Below are 24,767 nucleotides of genomic sequence, written 5' to 3' on the forward strand. Positions count from 1 at the left end.
TAACACACTTTTCTTAATTAAATTACATTACCGGAGTTAGTTCAGCAACTCAGAAAAAGTTTCTTTTGGAATTACAATAACTATTTCATTGCCAAAGAAGAACATAATTGATAGTGAAGAAGATAATTGATAAAGAGGACTTTTAGGAGTTGGTTTACTTCTCTCTGTATAAAATACATGTTGCTAATTCCCTTGATTGAGTGACATGAGCCCAAGGCCATACGGACCACAAGTTCTCTAGAAGCTGCAGCCAACCCAGGTGGATATTTTGAGTCTGCTGAATGTTAAACTGACATGGAACTTGGTAATTGCTTCAGAGCAGAGGCACAGTGCAGCCTTCAGCCTCTCCAGCAAATGAAGTCTCAGCAGGGCTCGTGCCTGGGGGATCTGTTAGTTGGTTCAGACAGCTGAGCTCCTGATAACCATTCCCTTTCTGCCCAGTGCACAAACCCACGGTGATTTACCCAGAATTACCCAGAACTGGGGCACCTTGAAGTAGTGCACAGCTTTCCCAGTCTTCAGGCTTCCAATTACTACTTTGTGCTTGATCTTTAAATCCAGGCATTGCAATACACTTGGAGCAGAGAGTACATTTAATTTGTTCTAATTTGAATTAAAAAATCACATTGTTTACTGTCCAAAATTAATTTTAATAAAACTGAAAGTCTTGCCACTAGAGTAATTTTAGAGTGCAGTTGCTAATCACTTTACCAAAACCAATTACAGCGTCTCTTTAGAATTAGGAAATTATCTTGCTTATTTTCCTGAGAAAAAATATAGAACTGGAAATGGAAAGTAATAGACAGATGGTAAATTAATTTAATTAATTGCCTTTTTTGGCAGTTTTTTTTCTTGTGTTATTGTTTAAACAACGCTTTTTTGCAGGCAACTATAAAACTACTGTCACTTCCATCTCTGATCCATAATATAGTTCGAATCTTCTTGTTCTGGAGACTTTTGTTTCTAGGCAGTCCTTTTTTTGAAGTTACTGATTCTTCAGGTTTGGGAATTTTCCCATATACCATAAGCACCAGGAGACTTCATAGATATCATTTAAGTTTCAGAAAAAAGTTATTCTTTAGTAGTTAGATTGAAGAGTTCATAATCTATGACAGAGTGCCCTTAAAAAATAGGAATTCTTTTACTTTTAAATTTGAAAAGCCTGGTTAATTGAATCATCACTTTGCAGCTTCTTTCTTTCTGCATGGATATTTATTAAAATAATTATCTCATATCTGCAAACACCAAGTCTCAATGTGAAAGTGCAAAGCATCAGAATACATGTTCATATTGAAAATATTGGTCTCAAGTACAGTCCAAACGTCATCCACTGAGGGTTGCTTTACCTACTGGAGTCATGGAAGCTGGCATAGCTGCAGGATGAAGAGTAATTGCAATGTTAAGGGGGACAGTGGGCTGAAATATTACCAGTACACAGCATTCACTTCTAACAATGCAGTCATTCAGAGGCAATTTATTTTAAGTGTTTGCTAAAATGGTGTACAAAAGCTTTCTTAAGTAGTATATATAGTAAATTTTTTTCCTGTAACCAACTTTTAAATTCGTTATTTTCTTGTTTTAGGAAGGAACAACCAAAATTGGAAGAAGTGACTCAGACCAAGATCAAGACATTGGTAAGAGAATGATATTGCAACTTATTTTGTCATATGCTCAGGTCAGACCAGAAGGTGTACATTTGTCATGTGGAACAGCTAGGCAGTGTTTCTTTTTGTCAGCTTTCTTTATTGAGGAAGTTAAGTAGAAGAGACTCATTATTAATGTTTGCTAAAATACGTGATTATTTTTTGTTTAAGAGGCCAAAAAGTCACTGGATTTGACCAAACTGAGATCTCTTCAGAATTTTCTTCCCACTTATGAAATGCTACACTAGAGTTTAAAGTTACCTACATCTTACATCCAAATTCTCAGACGTTCTGTCCTAAACTAGGGGCACAAGTGATCATGAGACATTGAAAATGCTTTTCAACTCTACTTGTGCAGAATATTTTAGATATAAAGTCCAAATTATTTAGAATATGTCTTGCTTAATTTGATTTCTGCTTTTGATTTTCGCAGTCAATCTCAGGAACTAGAAACTATAGAGACAGAGAACTGAAACTTTCTACTGAAATTGGAAAATTTGCAATTTTCAGCTTTGGATGTTCTGCTAAGCTTGGTTATGTTTATTTATTTTCTGCCAAAAGATTAGTAAATTTTAAACAGTAAGTGCCATAATGGCATTAAGAAAATTCAGCATAACAAGCATTTACAAATCAGCTCTCAGACCAGAAAGTGATATGTAGTTTTCCAGTACCAGAAATACAGAAACAATCTTGCTATTTTCAATAGTGAGTTTCAATAGTGAGTTTTTCCTGTGATTAAGTATTTACTAGCAGTATTGAATCTCCTTGTTTTGCACATGATATGTTCCTCTGGGGTATGAAGTATGCATAGTGCCAAACAGTTTGTGGTACTCTGAGGGCAGCAGGGCGACCCCAAGCCCTCGCCCAGGTGAGATGATCTCCGTGTTGCAGTTCTGCAGGGGCAGTGGATTGAGAGGAATCACTGTTTGATAGAGAACCACGGCGGGATCGTCACCCTGCGGCCGCGCCCGGGCGCGCGCTGCTCCGTCAACGGGTGCGAAGTGGCTGGCTCCTGTCGTCTGTCCCAAGGCAAGATTTGTGCTTCCTGGGAAAAATGAACCCTGCATTATGGTCACCTTGTCACTGCAGTTTAGATCTAGAGTTTATGGAACTTGAGCAGATCAAAGAAAGACATCTCTCAGTCTGCTGCCAGCTCCGCAAGGTTTGATCCATGGCTAAATAAATTAGGACCCCATAGAAGTAAAATAAAAACATTGGCCACAATATTCTGCCTCCTTTTGGCAACAGTCACATGTAGGTACATACTTTTCCCTTTCTGAAAAGGGAAGACATGTAGTCAGAGACTTTATTGTGGAAAATAGTGGAGACTGACTCTAAATCAGCTGGTGGCTGAAAGGGTTTTCTGGCAATTATGTAAAATGGTTGAAACAACCTTCAGCTTTTTCACTGTGTATTTAGGTGGGAGCTGGTAGCCACTAAGTTATAGGCTGTAATGAATGAATCCGGATGAAATGGATCAGCTTCCACACGTTCAGGTTCTTTAAAGTACCAGTCCGGTTCCTGGGAGCTTGCAGTGCTCTCAAAGATATAGTGTAAAGAGTCTTAAAGATATAGTGTAAAAACAAGTTTTCAGCAGGGGGTTGGTTATGGTTTTGGCATGAAGTCATGCTGGCTTTTAATATGAATGGGGAATTTACAGTTATGTTTACTCTGCAGAGATCTCCAAGATTAGCTTGCTTGGATGCTATCATTACAGATTTATAACTCTGCCATTCCAAAGTGACAAATTTGAAAAATAGTTCTCTGTTTGTGATTTATAGAAAGCAGTTGGTAAGATTTTTTTTAAGCTACTATTCCATAGTAGTTTGATGAATTATGTCTCTGTAAATGTCTAATTATTTTGTTTTCACAGGGGCCCTTGTTGTCCTTGGCAAATCCCATAAATTTAGATTCAATCACCCAGCAGAAGCTGCTATCTTAAGACTAAGAAGAGCAGTAAGTTCTAAAACTGTTTTTCTCTACTATTTTTTTCTTTTTTTTCCTTTTTTTTCTCCTTAAAAGCCAGCCTGACAAAGATAATATTTCATCTCATCATCCTATTCTCTTGCTTCATTTCCTCCATCTAATGGCCTGTAATGACACTAAACCTCTTGTGGGAGGACACTAGCACTTCCTTCAGATGTGCTTAGCAAAAGATGATGCAGATCCCTTGAATAATTTAGTGTTTCCTATTTCTAGTCATGTCTACAGTAGGATTGAAACAAAAAGGCAGAATGCTGCAGTGAAATGACCTGTTAAGATTCTTTCCACATTTGATAAATTTCCTTCTTTGTCATTTCACTGTCTTGAATGAAGTACACTAGAAGAAATGGAAAATTGATGAGATTAAGTATTTAAGTGTTGTTGACTCTGAAAGCAGTTAATTGTTACATAAATCAGGAATAGACAAAATATTTCTTGGTATGTTAAACTCAGGAGCTAATTACTGTAAGACATTATTTGGTTGGGTAGTTCAATAATATTTAAGAAATGAGGTAATTCTTAAAATGACAAATGTAACTAAAAACCTAACTTGAAAATATAAGTTTTCTCATTTAGGAATTAACCATATTATCAACTGCTATAGGCAAGAGTCTATCTTTTAAAACGGATTTTCATTTATTAACATTTTCTACTTTCCACTCTTTCATCCTTCTGTAGTCATTTCGAGATAAGGAGCTTAACTTCTGTTTGTTTTCATTCTTAATTTCTTGATTAATAAAACATGCAGCACATTCAAATAGAGCTGCAAATAGAGATGTACTCAGTAACAAACACTTAGTAATTTTGCTAATTATCAAAGGCTAAGCAGAAGTGGGAGACTATAAACTCACAAGGGAGGAACTATGCAGCCTTGCACACAACAGTTAACAATGACAGAACTAATGATGCCTTGGATCTTCCTGGGTTGCTGTGATTTTTTTCTAATTCCTCTCCTATGTGGTGTGCTTTCTGTAGATTAATGAAACCCCACCCATTATGAGTTATGGAGCTTTGGACTGGCTCAATTTGGATGGAAGTTACATCAGTTCTCCACACTATATCCTTTCTTCTCTCTACAAGTAAGTTTAAAACTAAGAAAAAAGCAACTGGACAAACAATTTCTCTTTTGGGATAACATCTGAAAGAAGGGACTTGGTTCAGACAAAAGAAAGCTGTATACAGAGAAAGTCCCATCACATTTTAGGTAGTCAAATAAAAATGTCAGAGAAAATACACTGGCCAGCCGACTAATAAAGAGCATTAAGATATACAAGCAACAAACTTCCAAAATCATTTATTGATGCTCAACTAAGAAAGTACCTCAGATGAGACTATCTGCCTTATTTCAGTTCACCTGGACATCTGCTTTACAGCTAATCTATAATGTTTACAATATTATTGCTTCAATGCACAGAATGGCCATTTCAGGATATAATTTAGCCAAGGCAATTATTAACAATTGATTTTGCTGCTAATTTGTTGAGGAAATCAGAAGGTTTGTTCATAAATTCTCTTCAGTTCAAGTCCTCATTGAGCCCTTCATCTCAGGAAGCCAATGTGATTCCTTGTTTATTTTTATTTTAACTGAGCAGTAAATAAGGCATACACTGCTTTCAAAGTATTGAAGAGCTGCTCATACTCAGTGTTTTGTGTATGCTTTTGTAGCAGAGGTTTTATGAAATGGAAAGAATTGGTGTGATGAAGACAGTGATTAATATCAGGAAAATGAATTATGTTCTGTGTTTCAGTTCATAACATTGAAAATAGAATATTACTGAATTAAATATAACTGGGTTCTTTTTTCTTTTTTAATTCCTCTCAGCCTGGCCCATTCAATTAATCTGTTAAAGGCAAGAAACAGCCATCTTCTCATTCATGTCTGCTGGTGGCTCTGCTTCTTGCTAGAGTGTTTTTGGTGTGGTAACATACTGGGAATCTTTTACCTCTTTCTAGAAGAAGTATTTAATATCATTTTTAGGAGCATAAAATGTTATCTCTGTTTTAAATATTCTTCGTGCTTCTAATCAAGTGGCTTGCTTTCCACCTTAGATTGTGTGGTTTTATAAGTTCTCTTTAAGATATCTAATCTCTGCATTTGCTTTTCATTTTCTGCACTGATACCTGCCTACACAAAACATTACTTCATTTTATTTCCTTACTGAAGAACATTTTGCACATCATTGCTATTCTTTTCTTAGGAAAAATTAGAAATAATTTTAAAAATAAGGGTTTGTCTAATGACCTTCAAATGTACACACCAAGGTGCTCTTTATATTGATAAAACATTAGTTGTGGAGCTCTTGTCACAATTTTTTGGATGAATCTAGGAAAAACTGAAGAAATCCAGAAGCATTATGACCAGTTTATCACAAATTTGTACTTGGCTTTCCCTTTTTAACCTGACAAAACTGCAGAACAGTTCTGATTGATTTTTTTCCCCAGCCATGTTCAAATAGAAAACCTGTTTGTGTTGAGCAATTTTTTAATCCCTTGAACAGGATATTACAAGCATATTACATTGCTTGAAGTTACCCTCATGCTTACCTAGAGGATTTCAGATGGTTTCTTCAGTAAAAATGAAAAGTGTTATGCTATTGATTTGCTTAGGTTTTATCAATGTCCATCTCTTACAGGAATGATCTGTAAATTATGTCTTATAACAGCTGGTTTTTCACTTTAAGTAATCCAGTTAAATATCCTTTTGAATGGTTATTTGGCATAGGTAAACTGAAATGACCCACTCAGCCTTGCTTTGCAGTAACCTGTGAGCCTGTGTTTCTGTACAGACAAGAAGTTTTGCTCATGGAGGGGGTTATGGTTGAGACATCTAGCCTAAGACTGATAGTGTAAGAATAAATGTCAAGTACTAACGGGTGTGTGTGAGATACTTTGCAAACCATAATACAGGACTAAGTGGACTACAGGGAGTGTTTACTTGATCACCAGTAGAAAAGTCCATCCTAATGCAGAGTCTTGTCTGTCAGAATGAGATGCTTAGAGGAAAGTAGAAGACCAGGTAAAGCTCTGTGTGTGTGTGTCTTGTTCTCTGTCCCCCTCTCCCTTGAGAGTTCTGGGTGCTCTCCCAGCTGCTAGAAATCTGCATCTTCCTCTTCTGAAAATTACAGTGACATTGTGTGCAATAGGCTTCAGTGAAGTTTTCTTGCCTTTTTTCCCAAATATTTAGGATTTTCTATTTTTATTTTTGCAGTAAAAGATGTAGCAACTATGAAGAAAACAAATGTTCTCTTGGACCAAGGTAAGATTATTAATGCGTCTAAATCATGCTGAAATTTTTGGCACCTTTAGCTTTGCCTTTCCCCTGTGCTACACTGACTTCCTCCAGAAGGGATGGAAGCTAACACTTTAGGCTTTAATTCAAACTGTTTTATTGTATTGGAACAAGAATCTGTCCATGAAGCTGAATTACAGGCAAGGCTATGCAGCTGTGTTCTTTATTCATGTGAGATCTTGTGCAAATGGATTGCATCTTTGTTGCATGTGTAGAATGCATTTAAAAGCCACAGCTAGAGTGGGGTTTACTCTGGAGTTGCCACCAATTTCCAGCATATAAGAACCCTAAATGTATTAGATTTTGTGCCAATAGTAGGTACTGGGAATACTCATTAGTATTTTGAAAATTTCTTGGAAAAATTGGGTTCTCTTCTGGTGAGAATAAAATTGCTTTAGGGAAAAGTAAAAAAAGAGAAATAATTCCTAGCAGAGAATGTGGTTCATTCATGCAAAGGAGCACAGCAGCTGCAAACAGAAGTAATTCAGAAATTGTTGAGTTTCCATGGGTTTAAGTACCTTTTTCATCAGAAACTAATGGTACTTTGCTTTCTTCTGGATTTTTTATTTCAGATCATATTAATATATGTATTACAGTAATGATTATTAATGATAGGAGTCTTATCTCCCATGCTATCAGTGTGATGGTGTTTTTCTTATCTGCCTTTTATGGGTTGAATTACCAGTCCAACCTTTAATTGTACATTAAAATATTTTGAGAAATGAGAGGAAAAATTATTTTCTACCACTGCACACAAATATTAAAACTTCAGGCATTGTGAGTCATTATACTCTAATTTGGTTGCTTCCTCATACACCCTACTCCTAATAGCCCCAGCACTGCAAGTTTCTGATGTTTGCTGTCAGCCAGCAAACACACAGAATGGCATCAGTCTTACTGCAGCATCACCACAAATAAGTAGATAATAAAGGTCTTTCTCCTGACATTGCCTTAGTACCATACAGCATACAAATAAAAACTGTGATTTTATTGTCTTGCTGGTTTCAGGAAAGAACCCATAGGAGTTTTTCCATTAGAGTTCAGTGGTATGGCAGTACACTGAATTATTTAGGTGCTTGGAACATGCTTTAACTCCCTTTCCTTGAAAATACCAACACTGTTAAACTGGGGTGGGGGAAGAATTCAATACAGCATAACAAACATAGTTATTATTCTATTATTACAAACATATCTATATGTTTGTATCTATATTATTCTATATTACAAACATATCATATTATTTTATTATTACAATCGTATCTATTATTCTAATGTAGCACAGTTAACTTGTCCAACTACTGTCTGTAAAATACTCTGAGTTCTCACTAACAGCTTCCATTTGAGAATTTCAAAATGCTCTACCAAAAAAAAAAAAAAAACCAAAAAAAAAAGGTTAAAGCAAACTTTTACATCTCTTAAAAGATACCTCAAATATTCTGTTTCACAGAGAAATGCACGGTGTCAGTTACAGCAACTCTACAATTTCAGCAGAATCGTGTGTAGTGGATTAGCAGGGTAACTAATTCTATATATAACTGACATTGTGAAGGGAAAACCTGTGTTAGCTGAACTGGAATTTAAAGAGGCAGCACTGGCCTTTATTGGAGAATGTGGCTGTGTCTTGTGCCTGTGACTCTTGGCCAAAAAGAGGTCTGTTTTAGAGATGCATTTAAAGGGGTGCCTTAAATAAGGCACCCCTGCTTTACTTTTATTCTGGGGGCTTTGGCAAAGACAAAGAAGTTTTGCATAGAAAGGCTAAAACAACCACATATGAAACAGAACAGTGTGCTTTTTCTCTAAGCAAACCAGTTATTCAGAAATCTAAATGATACCTCACTTGATGGTAACTTCTGTGAAGGGGATTACTATGTGTGTAGGTTTCCAAAGATCCCTTATTTCTAAAGGTTTCTGACTCTGCTGGCCATTTTGACTGATTTCTGGCTCCCACCTCCTGCCCACCACTGCCCCCCAACTTTTGGCTCGAGTTTTGTGGGTGGCATTCCTTCGGGAGGCAGCACAAGGTCTTTGTATCTCCTTCCCTGCTCTTCCCTTTGCATTAGGGAAGAGGAGGGAGAGGTTTGGCCCCTGTGTGAGGCAGCAGCAGATGTAGATCCTGTGCAGCTGCGTGGTGCCTGCTGCTGCTGCTGCTGCTGCTGCTGCTGCTGCTCTGAGCCCTGCGGGAAGGGCCCTGGATTGGACACGGCAAGAGGGGGAGGATAGAGCTGGAGAAGGTGGGAGCAGTTGTGTAGCTGTGCATTAGTGGATAGGCTTGCAGCTCTAACTTGTGACTGCTCTCAGTGTGGGGTTTGCGAGGGCACAAAATGCCTTGCCAACATCTTTTTCTCTGCTTTATTTTTAACTCCTTTTCCCTTGGGAAAAATAATTTGTAAAAGACAAATAGGACTTGAACACTTGGCAGTCGAAAAGATGGGGATGCTAACTTGACTGATGTTTTCTTTGAGAAAACTGGCAAATTTCAGCTTTTACCCCAAGGAATTATTTTTCACTGTAGTTTCTCTATTTGAGCCTTAGGATTTTGTTGCAGCAGGTATTCAGAGCTATTGCTGCCATGGTTACTGGAAGCTGCATTATGCTGTAGCAGCCGCCAGCCTCTGCATCAGCAGCAGAAGTGTTTGGGGAAGAGGGGAGGAGAATTGCACAATAGGATCCCCGAGAGCTGACAACAAAACCGGCTGGAAAAAAATGTGGATTTACAGATGGTTCATTTAGCGTGCATCGCGCAAACTTTGGAGAGAAAAATGAGATGGAAAAGCAATCCAGCAGAATCGGTATCATATTCATATTTTCTCAGTAATTTGGGATTATCTTTAGTTTAGGGTTGGTGTCTTTTTGTTGTCATTTTACTTGCAGCTTTTAATGGTTTACTTGGAGGAGGGGATAACTGTTGCCACTTCTTGCTGCATTTGATACACCCAGAATTCTGCATGCTTTTATGAAATTCTCTTCAGAATTGCTTTTTTTAATAAGCTGCATGCTAGAGTATGCTGGTCCTGTGAAATCAAGACTTCATGTATGTCTTGATGCCTACAGAAATGAAGCTGTTTTTCTTATGTTTCTCCTGAGGCTATTTTATTTCCTGCTAGAACTATACTGAGTGCAGATTGCTTGCATGGAAAAGCAGAAATATGAGCAACAGCATGCTGGGCTTTTTTCCTGTATCTCATAGCATTCCAGTGTTTCATGTCTAAATTTAATAGTATATGTGATTTAAGATGTTTTAGATGAAAAAAAAATAGTGATCTCTCCTGATTATTACAAAATTTGGCTAAATTCCTATGTTAACTGGATTGATACTTGGTTTTAGTTTAGTCATCCAAACATATATGACACAAACTGACTGCTGTTCTTTGAATTGCTAATTAGATGATTTAGCTATGGAGTGTGTGTGAATAATATTTTCTTTCTGGGCCATTGTCATATCATTTTTTAGTTTAGTTTATCATGTTATTTCCACAAACCAGCAGAAGTGTGCTGACATGACATAGCATGTTCAAAGGTAGAGAGGGAGAATTCTGACTTCATGTTCTTGGTTTCAGCAGTTTCTGTGAGAGACAGATCTGTATTCCAAACTAGCCAGCAATCCTGCTCTCACAGCCAGTATTTCACAGCCAGAGGGAAAAACATCCTCTTGCATTTGAGTATTATGTAAGTGGCTCTGCATGGATTTTCATTATCTTTTTGTTCCACTTCAGAAAACTGTCTGTGAGCAGCAGCTTCATAAAAAGCTGTTTAATGTTCAGTCTCTGTATTCAGACCTGGCCTTACTGCTCTGCCTGATATTGTTTTGTACTACTAGAAATTGGGAAATTAAGCAGAGACACTGAAATAACAGCAGAACTGCAAGTTGTATATATACCTGGAACATCAGTGCTTTATTACAGAGACTTTAACCCTACAGAGGGAGAGTTGTACCAACTAGCTACATCACCTGAACAAAAGCAGAAAGAATGCTGCAGTGGTTGCTGTGCTGTGTAAGTTTTTCCAAGGTTTAAAGTGGAGTATGGGTTGTTCCTCTGGACTCTGCCTTCCTGGGGTGTATCCATAGTGTGGAGCTGTGATTAATCCCATCACTTTGGCCTGCCTGGTGTTCTGCTCTGTGTGCAAACACAGGCAGCTCTTGGAAAGGATCTCACAATTTCGTGTGGGTTCAGCAAAACGCCATCACTGCACATGTGAGGGAATATGCTAGTGCTGCTGAGAGCAAACAGCACTCTGCCACGTGCATTGCTTGTGTTGCTTATTCTCTGTTCCTTTAGAGTGTGGGGGTGGGGTGTGGTTTCAGCAAGGAAACCATTGGAAAGTATAGGAAAAGCTTGTGACCCTCTCACAGCTGTAAACAGATGTTACCTAACCACCCCTGTGGGCATGGTTAGGTCTTTGGATTGAAAGGCAGCACTGAGTTGTTTCATTTACTTAAATGTTCTGGGTTTCAGTTTGTAAGCAGTTTGAAATCTAATAAGTCAATCTTATGGCAAGATTGGCTGAGAGCTGAAAGTCATGGTTAGGAAGAATGAGAGACATTTTATCAGAGGAATTTTATCTGGTTTTAGTAAACAGTTCCAGAACAAAAATTCTTTCACTACTGTTTTAGTATCATGCTTCTTTTCAGCCTGCTGGCAATGATTTACTTCTTTTCCTCAGTTTCTTGCAGAATGATGCAGGCAGTGATAAATTAATAGAAATCAGCTCTTCTGATATTTGACTTTCTGATGTTTGATAATGCTAATGGATCCCCATCACTTCTCTTGAATGAATCCACTTTGTTTCTTTCACACATCTCAGACTAAGCAACTTGCCCAAGGTCATGTGAGAGCAGTGAAAAATTTAGATTCATACTTTTCAACTTTCATACCACCAGAGGAACCAGAGCTTTCATGTGGCTGTTATTAGAACAGGTTAAAGACTATCTCATCACCAGATTCTGCAGAGAGGCTGTTAGGTTTGGTGCATGAGCATCCAGAGGCACTCTTTGTCCTGAAGACCTTGCAGGCCAAGGATGTGAAAGCACAGAGGCCATGTAACTGCTCCAAAATCAGAAGTGTTTTGTCCTGGATCAGTACTTTAACCTCCAGATTATATGGCTGCTCCATTAGAAAATATGGAAGGCAACCTCAAAGCTGCATTTAGGGGAAGCCTCCCTGAGAGTTACCACTGAAACCATGGGAGATTTGCCTAACAAGATACTTCAGATTCAATACTGTGTTTGGAAAGTGGTTCTTTAGTGAACCAGTCTCTCTTTAGCCTCAGAGTCTGTCCCCCCTGGCTGGTGGGGTTACAAACACCTGAACAGCTGGAGGTTTGTAGTCTCCATAGGAATGTTTCAGTGTTGCAGGGAGGTGCCAATTCAAACCTACCTCGGCTGAATCAGAAATGATGCATCCCACTTCTGTTTCCTGGGGATCAATTAAAGTTTATCTGAGAGCAAAAAAAATTACAAATCACAGGGTACTGGCATCTTTGGAGACGAGCCAAGGACAAAGAGATCTTGGACCTGCATATTCTTACAATTTGTTGGTGTGGGTGACAAATAGACACAAACCACTTAGCAGATGGCAGCAGCAAAGTTTGCACTGTGTTTTCACCATGACAGGCAACTGAACAGAAGAGATTCTCTCGATTCTCTCTCAGTTACTCTCAGCATTACATTTGCATGAACATTAAAACAAAACAGAATTCTGTTTTTCTTGTGTGAGCAAGATTCATAGTAATATTGTGAGTTATTGAAAATCTTATAGCTTTTGTGTACTGAGACCTTCCTACTTCTTATGGAGTGCAGTGCCTTGTGTTAAGGTACTCCAGGAGATTTGTAGATTTTCACTGCTCAATTATTTGATCTGTTCTTTCTGCTAAACTATCACACAAAATCAAGTTTTTGCTGTAGAAATGGTTGCTTTGAACACATGCTTACAGTTCTAAATTGAGATGTTAAATTATTCCTGTGTAGCAAAGGTCAAGCACTCTTTTCATACAGATGACCTTGTATTGGTAGAGATTTTACAAACTACATGATATTTCCAAAGATTTCCTTTGAAATTATATTTTTTGAGTTTTTTTGACTTTTATGGACTCTTTAGAATTTTGGTGGTTTTTATTGTTTTAGAAGTATAATGAATACATCACTTAATTTCTTATTAAAATGTAATTGAAACATTTTTTCAAGACTCAAAGGTTTAATTTTCTGAGGTTATATATACTAATGCAGTGTTTAGCAGGCAAGGATGATATATCACCTTTAGATATAACCTTACTTGAATGTTAATAATTTCTTTATGGTAACATGTGGAGAAGCAGAATATATATTCCTTTCAGAGGGCTAAGATATCTTGAGTATTATAATGCATTATAGTAAGAAGAGATACTTCTGATAGTTGTTCTGTTGTTGTTCTGATACTTCTGAGATACTTGTGAATGTTGTTCTGTATGTGTAAAATTTTGGCCCACAGTCAGAAGCCAAACATCTTGGAGAAGATTATAAAGCAGTTTTTCACAGGCTATTCACTTTTCTGATCCAAATTCTTCTCCAAATATAGAAGCAGTAACCTGATATAGTTCTTACATCCAACAGAGGTGTGGGTGATCAAGGTCTTTCACTGGCACTGCCAGAGACTGTTGGTGTAATCTTGACAATGCCTGTAAATATTTCTAGGTTGGAGGTTTTGGTCTGAAAACAAAGAATGTTGGTCATTTCTGTAAAGCACTTTGAAGTACTTAGATGACAAGTATCTTATATAGTGGTAATAAAATTTTATAATTTGAAAACAACCCCCTCCCCAGTTTCATTTATGGAAGAATATAGCAGAATGAAAAGTGACAACAATTTTAAAAATTCTTTTTGCTGTTTTCTTTCTGACAATGGAATTACCTGCTTCACTGCCAGAGCTTTCATGTTTTCTGGCATTTATGACACTTACAGGGTTGCAGCTTGCTGTGATGTGCATATCCACAACTATGAGTTTTTGTCATAATGCACCCTTATTGAACTAAACAACACCTTGAATGTTATCTGTCTTTCTTTAGCAAGATGACTGGTTTTATTACAAATAATATTTGTTCCTGGTTTAAATTCACTGTCGACATTTCTAACAGCAGAGAAATAGATGCTGTGCATGAAGAGTACAAGCAGAAACTGAGAGACCAGGAAGCTTTCCACAGAAAACAAATTCAACAACAGCAGCTCTATGTTGAGGATTTAAAGCAGCAGATTCTGAGAGGACAGATCAAAGCGGAGCGGGAACTAGAAAATGACCAAGCACTCATCAACCAGCAAATCCAAGAGAGTGGGTACCTGCCTCTTCCCCTGCTTCAGCTCCCTTCCATTACTGCACACTTTCATCCTCTCAACATTCTTGTGCTAGTGATGGTTTTTTTTTGTATGAGTGGAACTTTTATTATGACTAATTAGTGGATTTCTTCTCCAATTGCCTTTCCCTTGAGAACAGTAACTGAGCTTTGATTAACAGAGCTAGAGGGCCTCCTTCTCCAGCAGTGCTCCAGCAGCACTGTTTAATTAGCACTGCAGGTCATTAGCACTGCTGGGAGGGACAGCACCAGCTGCTCCCCTGTGGCTCTGAGCCTCCTCTCCCAGCCCGATCCCAATCCTGCCTCCCCGTGGTTCTGATGTTCTCTAGCTTGTCTTCTCATCTGTTTAAACTAGGTTTCTTGATAAGCAAAGAGTGCCTATGCAAAAGTGTCATTGCCACCTGGCAAAATCTGCTGTTTGAGCCTGGAAGACAAAAACTTCATGAATTTTTGGCAGTGTCTCAGATCAAAACCTATGCAGCCAGCCATCTTTTAATTATGCCAGCCACGGTGGAGAGATTAAAAGGGAATTGTTTTGATGAGACGTAGCAGAAGAATACATAGATAGTACAGAAAATTCAGAGAGTTTTCCCAAAATATCTTTATTTTGTGGCTCTGTAGACTTGTTCTCTGCTTCCCTCTAGTTCTGCTGTTTTCACTGTGTTCATGCAAAGCTTAGCCAGGCAGGTAGTTTTTGCCAGCCAAATACAATTCTTTACTTGGCAACCCACCAAAGCTCTTCACCTTTTCTGTGCCCTCTGTGGCTGCTCAGCTCCTGACAGAGGCAAGTTTTTTGAGCAGAGATTAATTAGCATCTTAAGCTTGCAGCTCTTTTGCAGGGAAACTGATCTGCCAAATATTCTGCTTGCTAAAATCACGCTAAAGAGAACACGTCTGGAAACAAATCTGAGAAAAAAAAGCTTTGTATATCAAAACTAAACTTGTTATTAAGAAAAATTAACTCACATAATGACAAAAGTGCTTCCCTTTTATCCACAAAGTTCCCATAGAGTTAGAATTCCTACCTCTGTGCATGTGCTCTTTGCAGAGCAGCCCATACAAGGAGGAAAAAGGAGGACAGGAGACTCATTGTGGTGGGGATCACTAATGAAGTGTATTTAACAAGATCAGTATTCATCAAGCAAGTGATACCTACAGTGTCTCTGCACTAAGGATTTCTTGCACTAGGGAAACTTCCAGAGCCCCAAATTCCTCTCTTGCAGCTCAGCTGTGCAGAGCTGCAGGAAGCCCTCATTCATCACATCAAACTAAAATACCTCATAATTCCTACATCCCTGAACAAGCAAGGAAACACTGATTATTTAGTAAAGGACTGCACATTGAAAGTAAGCTCAGCCAAAAGAAAATTGCTGCTAGTAAGACAGCAGTGCTTTTGGAAACTTTGGTTCTTTGAGAAGTGCTCCACTTGTAAAGGAACCTGGCCTGAGATTTTTACATTGCTTGTTCAGCAGTGGATTTTTTTTATTTGCTTTGAGAGCTGAATATGTATATTTTTACAACAGCATAAAAAATCTGTTCCATTGAGAGAACAGGTTCAAGCCATCAGATACAACCTTGTCTTGGTGATCTCAATAATCTCTTCCTTTGTTACAGTTCATCATAGCTCAGATTGAAGCTGGTGTGCTCTGAAAAACCTCTAAGCGCATCCAACCCTTGCATGAAATGAAAGTATTCTTGCATCTAGGGTTTAAAGCAAATCAGCCTTGTTCTATTCTCTACTGCATCCTCACTGACTGCAAAGATCAGGCTTTGAATATTTAGAGAAGACTTAGTGTGTAAGCAGGGGTAACATATTTTGTTATCAAATTAGGTTAATCACTTGGTGTGTGAACATATTTGGCATTTATGAACTGGAGGGGTCATTAAGAGAAGCAGGGTATGTAATTCTTTTTGTAGAGTAGAGTGGTAATTCTGTGAAAAATACACCGTGACAGGTGCTATGAGATTGTGTTTTTTGAGCTGTTTGCCATAATAGCTCAAGGTTGTGCTGGCTTCACCTGCATCTTTGCCATGACAATATTTGTTTTATTTGGTGAACATTTAACCGATTGAACTTAAAGGTCCCTTCTAACCCAAGCCATTTAATGATTCTTTAATTTTATGATTCCATGCTTCTATTCTGCAGTTGCTACCTGAGTCCTTAACCCAATGAAGAGGTTTTTAGTTATCAATGAAGTCGAGCAACAGTACGTTTTTCTTTAAATAGTTTGTCACACATAGAAATTCTGTTCTCAAATAACCTCTAAAGGCTGATTAAATTAAGAAACAAGATAGTAAGAAGTAGTGTTTTTCCTATGATTTTTAATTTCTTTCAATCATTGTTTTGTTTACAGACCAGCAGTGGCTGATAAATGAGAATAAACGTCTGGCTGCTCTTCAGCAGCAGCAGAGGGAGTTTGCAGTGCAAACAGAGCCTACGCTGTGTGCAGAGGCTGAGGTGCAGAGCACCACTGGGCTGGAAACCTGCCTTTCCCTGCTACAGCAGAACAAGAAGAGACTGGTGCAGCTGGAGCTCTTGCAAAGGTACTCCTTAAAAAAGGCTGAAAGAAACATAAGGCGGAAGAAGGTCAAGTTCCGGCTGGAAAGGATAGTCAAGAAGCAGAAGCTGTTGGAAGCCAAGCAAAACCTGGAGCAGCTGGAAGCTAGCTGCTGGCTCAGTGAAGAGTGTGTGAAACAATCCCAAGTCCTAAGTGATAATATTGCTGTACAGTCCTCTTTGGATCACCACTTGCAAAAGAGACAGAAATTGTTGGGTTCAAGTTCCTTGCAGCACAGGCATTTGTTCTGTGACTCGTACCCACCCCAGGTACCCAGGTAAGTTAACATCTGCCAAATCCTCTGCACTTTCAAAAGTACTGTAAATTCAAGGTATTTTCAGGCCACCTAACCTGAATGCCTTTCAATGTATTGAAGAAAATCCCCAAATCTGCAATATCAGTGAGGCCACTTTATTGTACATCAAGCTGGAGCTGTTTGTCCATTTCCTTTGGGTTTGTACAGTGCATTCCCTACTTATCTCTCTGACATGGACTTTCCACTTTTTTACATTTCTCTCTCAAGCCTTTCCGCACTTTTTACCTCTTTGAGAAAGCTTTTTAGAATGGCTTAGCTGTTGTTGTTGCCTTGTTCAAACTGTTGGTAAATACTAACTTCTGCACAATCTTATCTTGATCATCATCAAACTCTCCTCCAGAATATTGGTATCTGTGGGGTGATTATGGAAAGGACTTTTATGCTGGTCAGCCTTTCTCAAGCTAAATAATCATCTCCATGCAAAGCTAAAATGTTGGCATGCTACAGTGTCTATCACAGCATGGTCCTTAGCTATTTCCACAGCAGGAAATAACTAAACTCTGCTAAGTGGATTTCTGTGACTTAGAACTATCTTTTATTTTTAATTAACATTTACAGCTACTTGAGCCTACAGAGATTCAATATGAAGCTATACCTCATAGCATTGAGCTGTTTCTTTGTGTGCGGGGCATCTTTCCAGATAGGAAGGGGATTTTATAATTAATCACAGAATTTTATTTTTTATTCCCTGCTAGAATTGAATTTTGAGAGGTGTTAAGATTGTTGCTTCATGAATTGTTATTCTTATTTGCAAGATAAGTTACTGTGGTGAAAATGTCACCTATATTATTCAAGCAAGGATTGGACTTTATTTCTTCTTTATTTCCACAGCTGTTTTTCGAAGAGGGAGTCTGTCTCCAAGTTATCTACCTCACCAAATATTGATCAATACTGTAAAGGTAGTACAAGAGAGAGGCTGTCACCTGTAGAATACCTTTACAGGAGTGGTAAAGACATTTCTGGGAGTGATGACCTTAATGATGAAAAGGGGATCTCCTTTTCAGTCCAGAGGCAGCTAACTGAAAAACAAAAAACATCTTCAACTGAAAATAAAAAAGGAGGAGAAAAGCACTCTAATGATTCAGCTATCATGGCTTATATCAATAAAAAATATAAAAAAATGGAAAAGTTGGATGACAGTCCAGGGCAAGATGGATCTCCAAACCAGACCTCTAAAGGTTCCTCTCCTGATCATTTTAAGGAGAAAGATGAGCCTAAAACCTTTATTACAGGGAGAAGAATGACAAAATCAAAGGTGCTAGGAGATTTAAGTCAGCCTGCCAGCAGCAATGTAGCACAAAATAAAGCTCAGGTATTCAATAAAAAGATCAGAATGGATATCAATGGAAAAGGCCATAGGTCTTCTCCAGAAAACTTTCCTAAACAAATTAAGAAAACAGTGTATGGAAACCCACCATCAGTGCATCTAAACCAAACAGTCAAGACCTGGAGGAGAGAGGCAAACTCAGCCTTGCCAAGTCATGAGGAATCATCAGTGGAAGAGAAAGAATATCTGGTGGCAGCGACATCAGTAGGAAATCTCACTAAGATGAACTCACAGACACCACTCTCTTATGTTGAAAAAAAGTGGCACAGTGCTGAGATGCTTAGTGCTGGAGTGCCCAAGACAGCCACAGATACGCTGGGGAACTGGCAAGAGGATGATGAAAATGAGATTTCTGATACTGACAGTTCCTATTCTGTAGATTCGCTCTCCTGTGCTTATGCAAAAGCTTTCCCAGAGAAACTGAAACTGGAAGATTTTGACAGAAATAAATGTCTTGCCAACCCAGAAGATTCTGAAAGCGATGACAGTCAAATGTCACAAGACTCTCTGATAGAAAAGGAAAATAAAGCCAAAAAGCAAAATACAAGCCAATTTCACAAGTTAAAGGCCCATCATGAGCCAGCTAAACTTTACAAAAGCAGAACCGAGAACCATATTTCATCTTTGGTGACATCATATGTATCTCGTAGGAGACTGGGGAAGGCTGAAAGAAGCTTTTCTCTGGATAGCTTGGCTGATGGAGAAGAGATGCCAGCAGAAGATCTGGTAGAAGAATCCAAATCTGACTCATCTGATGAAATGCCAGCAGAGATTTTCTGGAAGTTACAAACTCCTAAATTACCAGCTATACAGATTGAGGAAAACCATGAGTCCAAGACCTGCAACAGAGGTACAGAAGGGACAAATTATGATCTGAAGCTGAGCAGTTCCTTTTATTTGAACACCAAGCCACAGACTGCTTCCAGTAATGCTTGCCAGCAGTTGCTGGAGGGAACAAAAGTCTCCTTTGTAGAGCAAGAAAGGTCTCCTGAAAGAGGACTGTATTATGCAAGTGGAAATCCTTTGCTTACTAATGATGCCTGGTCTTCCTGTGACTCAAAGGTTGACATCAGCAGCCCCAGAACAGCAGCATCCTCTTCCCATGAAAACTTGGAATTTCAAGATGCTCATCCGTGCTCTTCGAGCAAACCAGAACTTTGGCTAAAGAAAGATGATCTAAAGCAGTCAGCTGCTGAGGTTTCTTTTGTTTCTGGCTCTAAGCAGATTCACAGCATTACTCACAGTCCACATCATGTAATCCAAATAAACTCAGTTTTCTCCTCTGACACATTGGAAGTACCTTTACCTGAAACAACAACTGCAAGCAGGACTTCAGAGAGCGGATCATTAAATAAGGTTTTAAAGGGATACACAAACTCTAATGAAAGTTCTTCCTTGGAATCTCCAAATGTAAAATCCTCGTTTGCTAGCTCAGTAGGACCAAGTTCCCCTTTTGTTCCTACTTCAGCAGAGCATGATTATTATGAGCATTCAAGGTCACACTGTCCTGAACAAGAGCAACTGAGTGAAATGTCTGCTTACAGGTCTGCTACCGAATGTGCACAAGCATTCAGCTGTTTGGAAAGCACCTCCACTGCAGACTGCTTGTCACTGGTATCCAAGGAAGAGGAGAGTTCTGTCACCACAACTCATCCAGAATTGCCAAAAGATCACCCTCTGAAAAAAACACCTTTTACCTCTGTGTTGCCTGTGCAAATTGTGGAGCAGAGGAATGGCTGTGTAGATACAGATTTAGAAGATGACTTATTCCAAACTTTTTCGAAAGATGAGCTTGACAATGACTGCAATAACTTGATGACAGAGTCAGGTGTGACGGATTCAGGCAGTGGAAATGCACCTGTCAGTGAACCTGCTGCTGAGTGTTCTATAGGACTTGCTCATAAAATGACCTCAACACAGACATCTGCAGTAAAACACATCCAATTTGGAAACTGTGGGCAGCTTTTTCCTGTACAAAAAATATCCACATGCTGTGATGAAGGTTTCTTCCTCAGTGACTTAACAAACAAGAGCTGCTCTCTAGTGAGCACTTACAAGCTTCAGATGCTGGCTGGACAAGGAGCAGAGTCATCTGGTACAGAAGAACCCCCCAGGTCTGGGGAGAGTAATCTGGAAACAATGCAGGAAACGGATCATGAGCAAATACCTGCAGAAGTAACAGCAGAGACAGACTTTTCCTCACAGAAGACAGCATATCAATGTCTCCCTTTAGTTGCTGCTGCCAGCACAAGCTATGACCAGTCTGCAACACCAATAGAGATGTCTCAAAAAGAGAGAATCTGTATGGAAATGAGCACAGATAGCTTAGCAGACATTGTGCCAGAGGTGCCATCGATCAGAGATCATGGTGAGTACATATCGAAGGATGAAGACTTGTCTTCACTAAATCATTATGAATTCAAACACAAACCTGATTCAAAGGATTATTCCCCTGAATGTGCTCTAGCAGACAGTCAGGTGAGTTGCTTATCCCAGCAAATTTCAGAAAATTCTACATTATGCACCGATGACATAAGAGAAGAAAGCAGTGAAAGCAAAGGACACAATGTATTGAATTCTCAGGCTACAGTTCAGAAAGAATTTTCATCCAAATACGAAAACCTAGTGGTAAATGAAGGAAGTTATTTCCTACTGAATGTAGATGGGAAAAACACCAACTCATTTCCTGCTGCTATTTGTGAGAATACAAATTATTTTCTCCCAGAATCTAATTCAAGCCTATTTTACAAAGTTTCAATTAAAGCTAATCTTTTTCAAAGTGCATGTGAGACTGAAAACTATGATAAACTATTGGAGCATGTCACAACAGTGAAAGGAGATTGTGATGCTACATCTAATCTTACTGTGGAAGGCAGTGTCACAAAAAATTGTTCTGATGTACATTCTGTACATTCTGGCTGCCTCTGCCCAACATGCTCTTCAAAGTCAACAGGAGAGAAGAACACTACACACAAGACAACTGACATTTCTGCAGAATTTGGTGCCTCTGTTCTCTTGGAAACAGAAACACAGAACAAATTTCTACCTGAATCTAGAGGAGAGGAAGAGGCATTTTTTGAAAGTGATTGCCCAGTGGACTTTCATGCTGAATACAATGCAAATTCAGAGTTGGGAAGGGTATTTGAATGCAACACAAATGCAGCAGCAGCCATTTCTCAAGAGAGTTCCTGTAGAAATAAAGAATCCAAATTTTTCAGAGACATGGAAACAGATACAGAAGAAGCCATGGCTCCTTATCAGAATACAGGGACAGCCACAGGTGAGGAGATAACAAAATCAATCAATAAGGTGAGCAACTTAGAAAAAAGTGCATTGGAAAATAAATCCAGACACACTGAAAGTTTACCTGACAGACCAGCAGCCCAAGTCCAAAGTGTAACTGAAGACAGTAAAAGGGATTTCAAAGACACTGGTCTAACTCAGAATCCAAAGAAACATACTGATATCACAGCTTGTGAAGTTCACTGTGAGTTTAATACAAATCTGTGCCTGACACATGGAGAGGTGCACACAGCTGAACTGCAGGAAGCCAGCACAGGGGCAGAACATGCTCAGGAGTCAAAAACATTTCTGCATTCTGGCAGCCAACTTGAAACAAGCAGCCTTTGCCAAAAAGAAATAAGTGAGAAAATAGAAATAGGTGTTTATTCAAAGGAGCTTTCTGTTGCTCCCAAAACCACTCCTTCATCTTTGTGTTCCCACACAACAGATGTTATTCAGAATACTTTGGGATTCCTTGATACTTGCAAAGGGCCTTTACAGATGAATGGAACAACAGAGAATGTAGCTGAAACACCACTAATCCCGAGGAGGCAAGGAAGTGTTTCAGCAAAACTGGAAAATGAAGGACAAATAAATTCTAACAATATAATTGAGCATTGTGTACCAAACTGTTTGCACCAGGAAGACAAGGTTAATGAATGTGAAGTGACTGGGAGTGAAGAACAAATTGCCATGACAAACACTGAGGAGCTGGTTCTTATGAGGCAAAAAGATTTATGCACAGATGAAAATGTTTACTTAAATGAACAGTCTCCAGCTCTGTGTCAAACGTACTGTGACAGAGGTGACAAGGAAGACATTTTAGATCAATTTAAGATCCCTGAAAGGTACCTGATGGCTTCTGAAACAGAATCAAATACACTGTTGGAGGATAATTCAAGATACCAAGACCCTGCTGAAATGAGTGAGGATGATGATTCAGTGGACTCTGCTGCAGAGATGGGAAATATAGTTGATGTATGTGAATATTCAGTTGAAGATAGTGCTGATATTGACCAATACAAAACTGAACAAAAATTCACAAGTCTTGACAGAAATAGGTGTATGAGTTTCTCTGTGCAATCTCCTGAGCATGGCACTTCAGAAAACTTGAATGTAGGTATTGTTAGAAAAAGTTTTGACATTTGTGAATTGGATCAAGTGGGCTCCAGAGCTGAGGAAGAGCCATTGCAATTGATGAAGCCAGTAGAAATGGCCAAAGCAGACAGACAAAAGCAGATATATGCAGAAAATATGGAAGAGGAGGTAGAACTGATCTTTTTACAAAACCTGGATGAACTCTTCCCTGAAAACAAAGGCAGCTACCAAATGGCACATGATGATAGCAGATTAAATGAAATATTAAGAGAAAGCCAGTGGGTGTCTACCAGTTTTTCTGGAAATAATGAAGACACTGGCAAGCAACAAAATCCACCAGCATCAGAAAAGTGTACAGAAAAAAACCAAGAACTTCAAGACTCCCCATGCCAGTCTGTGAAACAGCCTTTATATCTTGGAGGAGGTGATGATTCCCATCTTGTTCAAGACGTTCCCACTGCACTGAGAGGATGTACAAAACCATCTAACAGCAGTCTTGGAACTGGGGCTGTTCTGCCTTACTACGAAACATTGACGGAGAGTGAGATGGGTGTTGGCACATCTGTTACAGCTGACAAAAGGGGAGAAGACAAACATCTTCCAGCTAAAGCACTGAGCAAGAGTGTAGCTCTTCTGCAAGCCACGACCATGCAGCAGAGGCAGGGGGAAGAATCCTTTGTATTTAAAAATGGACCTGATTATGATATATCTGCACAGCCTGTCAATGATAACTGCTCTTTCACTCCCTACAGTGCAGGTGGTCTTGAGTCTGGGACTGTTGTACTTCAGCAAGGGGCCAAAGGAAGCTCATTTTTCTTGGAAAAATTAGATTCTTCTGAAGATATCTTACAAGATATTAATAATGCTTATGAAGAACACAGTATGGATTTAATGGTTAAGGAATTATTAAAAGACTGTCTTAATTCCATCGAAGATAGAGCTCAAGAGGTAAAGGGTAGCATTGTGCCAGATTCACTAGTGTTGGATACTTCAAATCTGCTGTCTTCCTCAGAGAAAGAAGTGATGGAAGATATAGGGGTGGGAAAAACCCTTCACTCTCTACCAGAAAGCTCTACCCAAAAAATATTTCAGAATATTGATACAACTCAGAAAGTACCTCACTTGGAGGGTTCATCACTGCCTGATGAGAAGACATTTTTAAGTGCAAGCTATCTGACAGCAGGCAGTAAATGTGAAAATGCCAAGTTTCCTGGTGTAGCTGGTGATCAGCATGAGCCCACAGAAAACCAGGAACATGATGCTTCTGAAGAGTGCTGTGTAGACCAGTCAGGCAATGCTGTTTCTGAGAAGGCTTCAGCCCTTTTAGAAGGCCTGAACAAGTCTCCAAAGGAACATCCACATTATAGTAAAGACTTTCTAAATTATAATAGGAACTTGGGCACTTCTGAATGTTCTCCTGGTCTTCTGAATTGTCCAGCATCGTCTGCAGATAGTTTAATTGTCAGCAGTGGAGACAAAGGTAAAAATGATACTGTTCTCTCTGAAGAAACAAAGTACATTGAAAGTGAATCAACAGATTTGAGTGTATCTGTAACTTTTCCTGGTGTTTCTCAAAAAGGAGATGAGAAGGAAAATAATTCTGCGGTTGCAGAGACCACATACGCTCAGAGTAATACACTCCCCAAAAAAGTTGTGGAAACAGAGCAAAAGGAGAAAATTGTTCAAGGTTATTTCCAGAACTGTGGTGACAAAAAAGCAGATAAAATTCATGAGTTCTCAGAACACTGCAGTAACACTAACAGCGTGACTGTACCAGAATCGGGTCTGCTCACGTTCCAGAGCCAAGGACAGACTGCCCGTAATGAATCAAAGTCTCTGCCATCACACTCTGCAGAAGGCACTCCACCTGAGACACCATTTCAAAGCTCCAAAAACTTCAGTGCTTTTAACACATCTTCTTCACTTGGGGACTCAAAATCTCTAGTATTTA

General features: G+C 39.0%; 1 protein-coding gene across 1 annotated transcript in view; it reads left to right on the top strand.

Moving 5' to 3' along the window:
- The window catches only part of STARD9 (StAR related lipid transfer domain containing 9), a 93,961-nt gene that overhangs the window by 56,768 nt on the left and 12,426 nt on the right, over positions 1 to 24,767 (top strand). Inside the window, 8 exon segments of the mRNA XM_018907617.3 lie at positions 1,583 to 1,634; positions 2,535 to 2,672; positions 3,517 to 3,599; positions 4,602 to 4,705; positions 6,835 to 6,882; positions 14,023 to 14,213; positions 16,590 to 17,070; positions 17,941 to 24,766. Of these exon segments, the coding sequence (XP_018763162.3) occupies positions 1,583 to 1,634; positions 2,535 to 2,672; positions 3,517 to 3,599; positions 4,602 to 4,705; positions 6,835 to 6,882; positions 14,023 to 14,213; positions 16,590 to 17,070; positions 17,941 to 24,766 (7,923 nt within the window).

Source organism: Serinus canaria, chromosome 5, assembly GCF_022539315.1.
Source record: "Serinus canaria isolate serCan28SL12 chromosome 5, serCan2020, whole genome shotgun sequence".
Taxonomy (NCBI): domain Eukaryota; kingdom Metazoa; phylum Chordata; class Aves; order Passeriformes; family Fringillidae; genus Serinus; species Serinus canaria.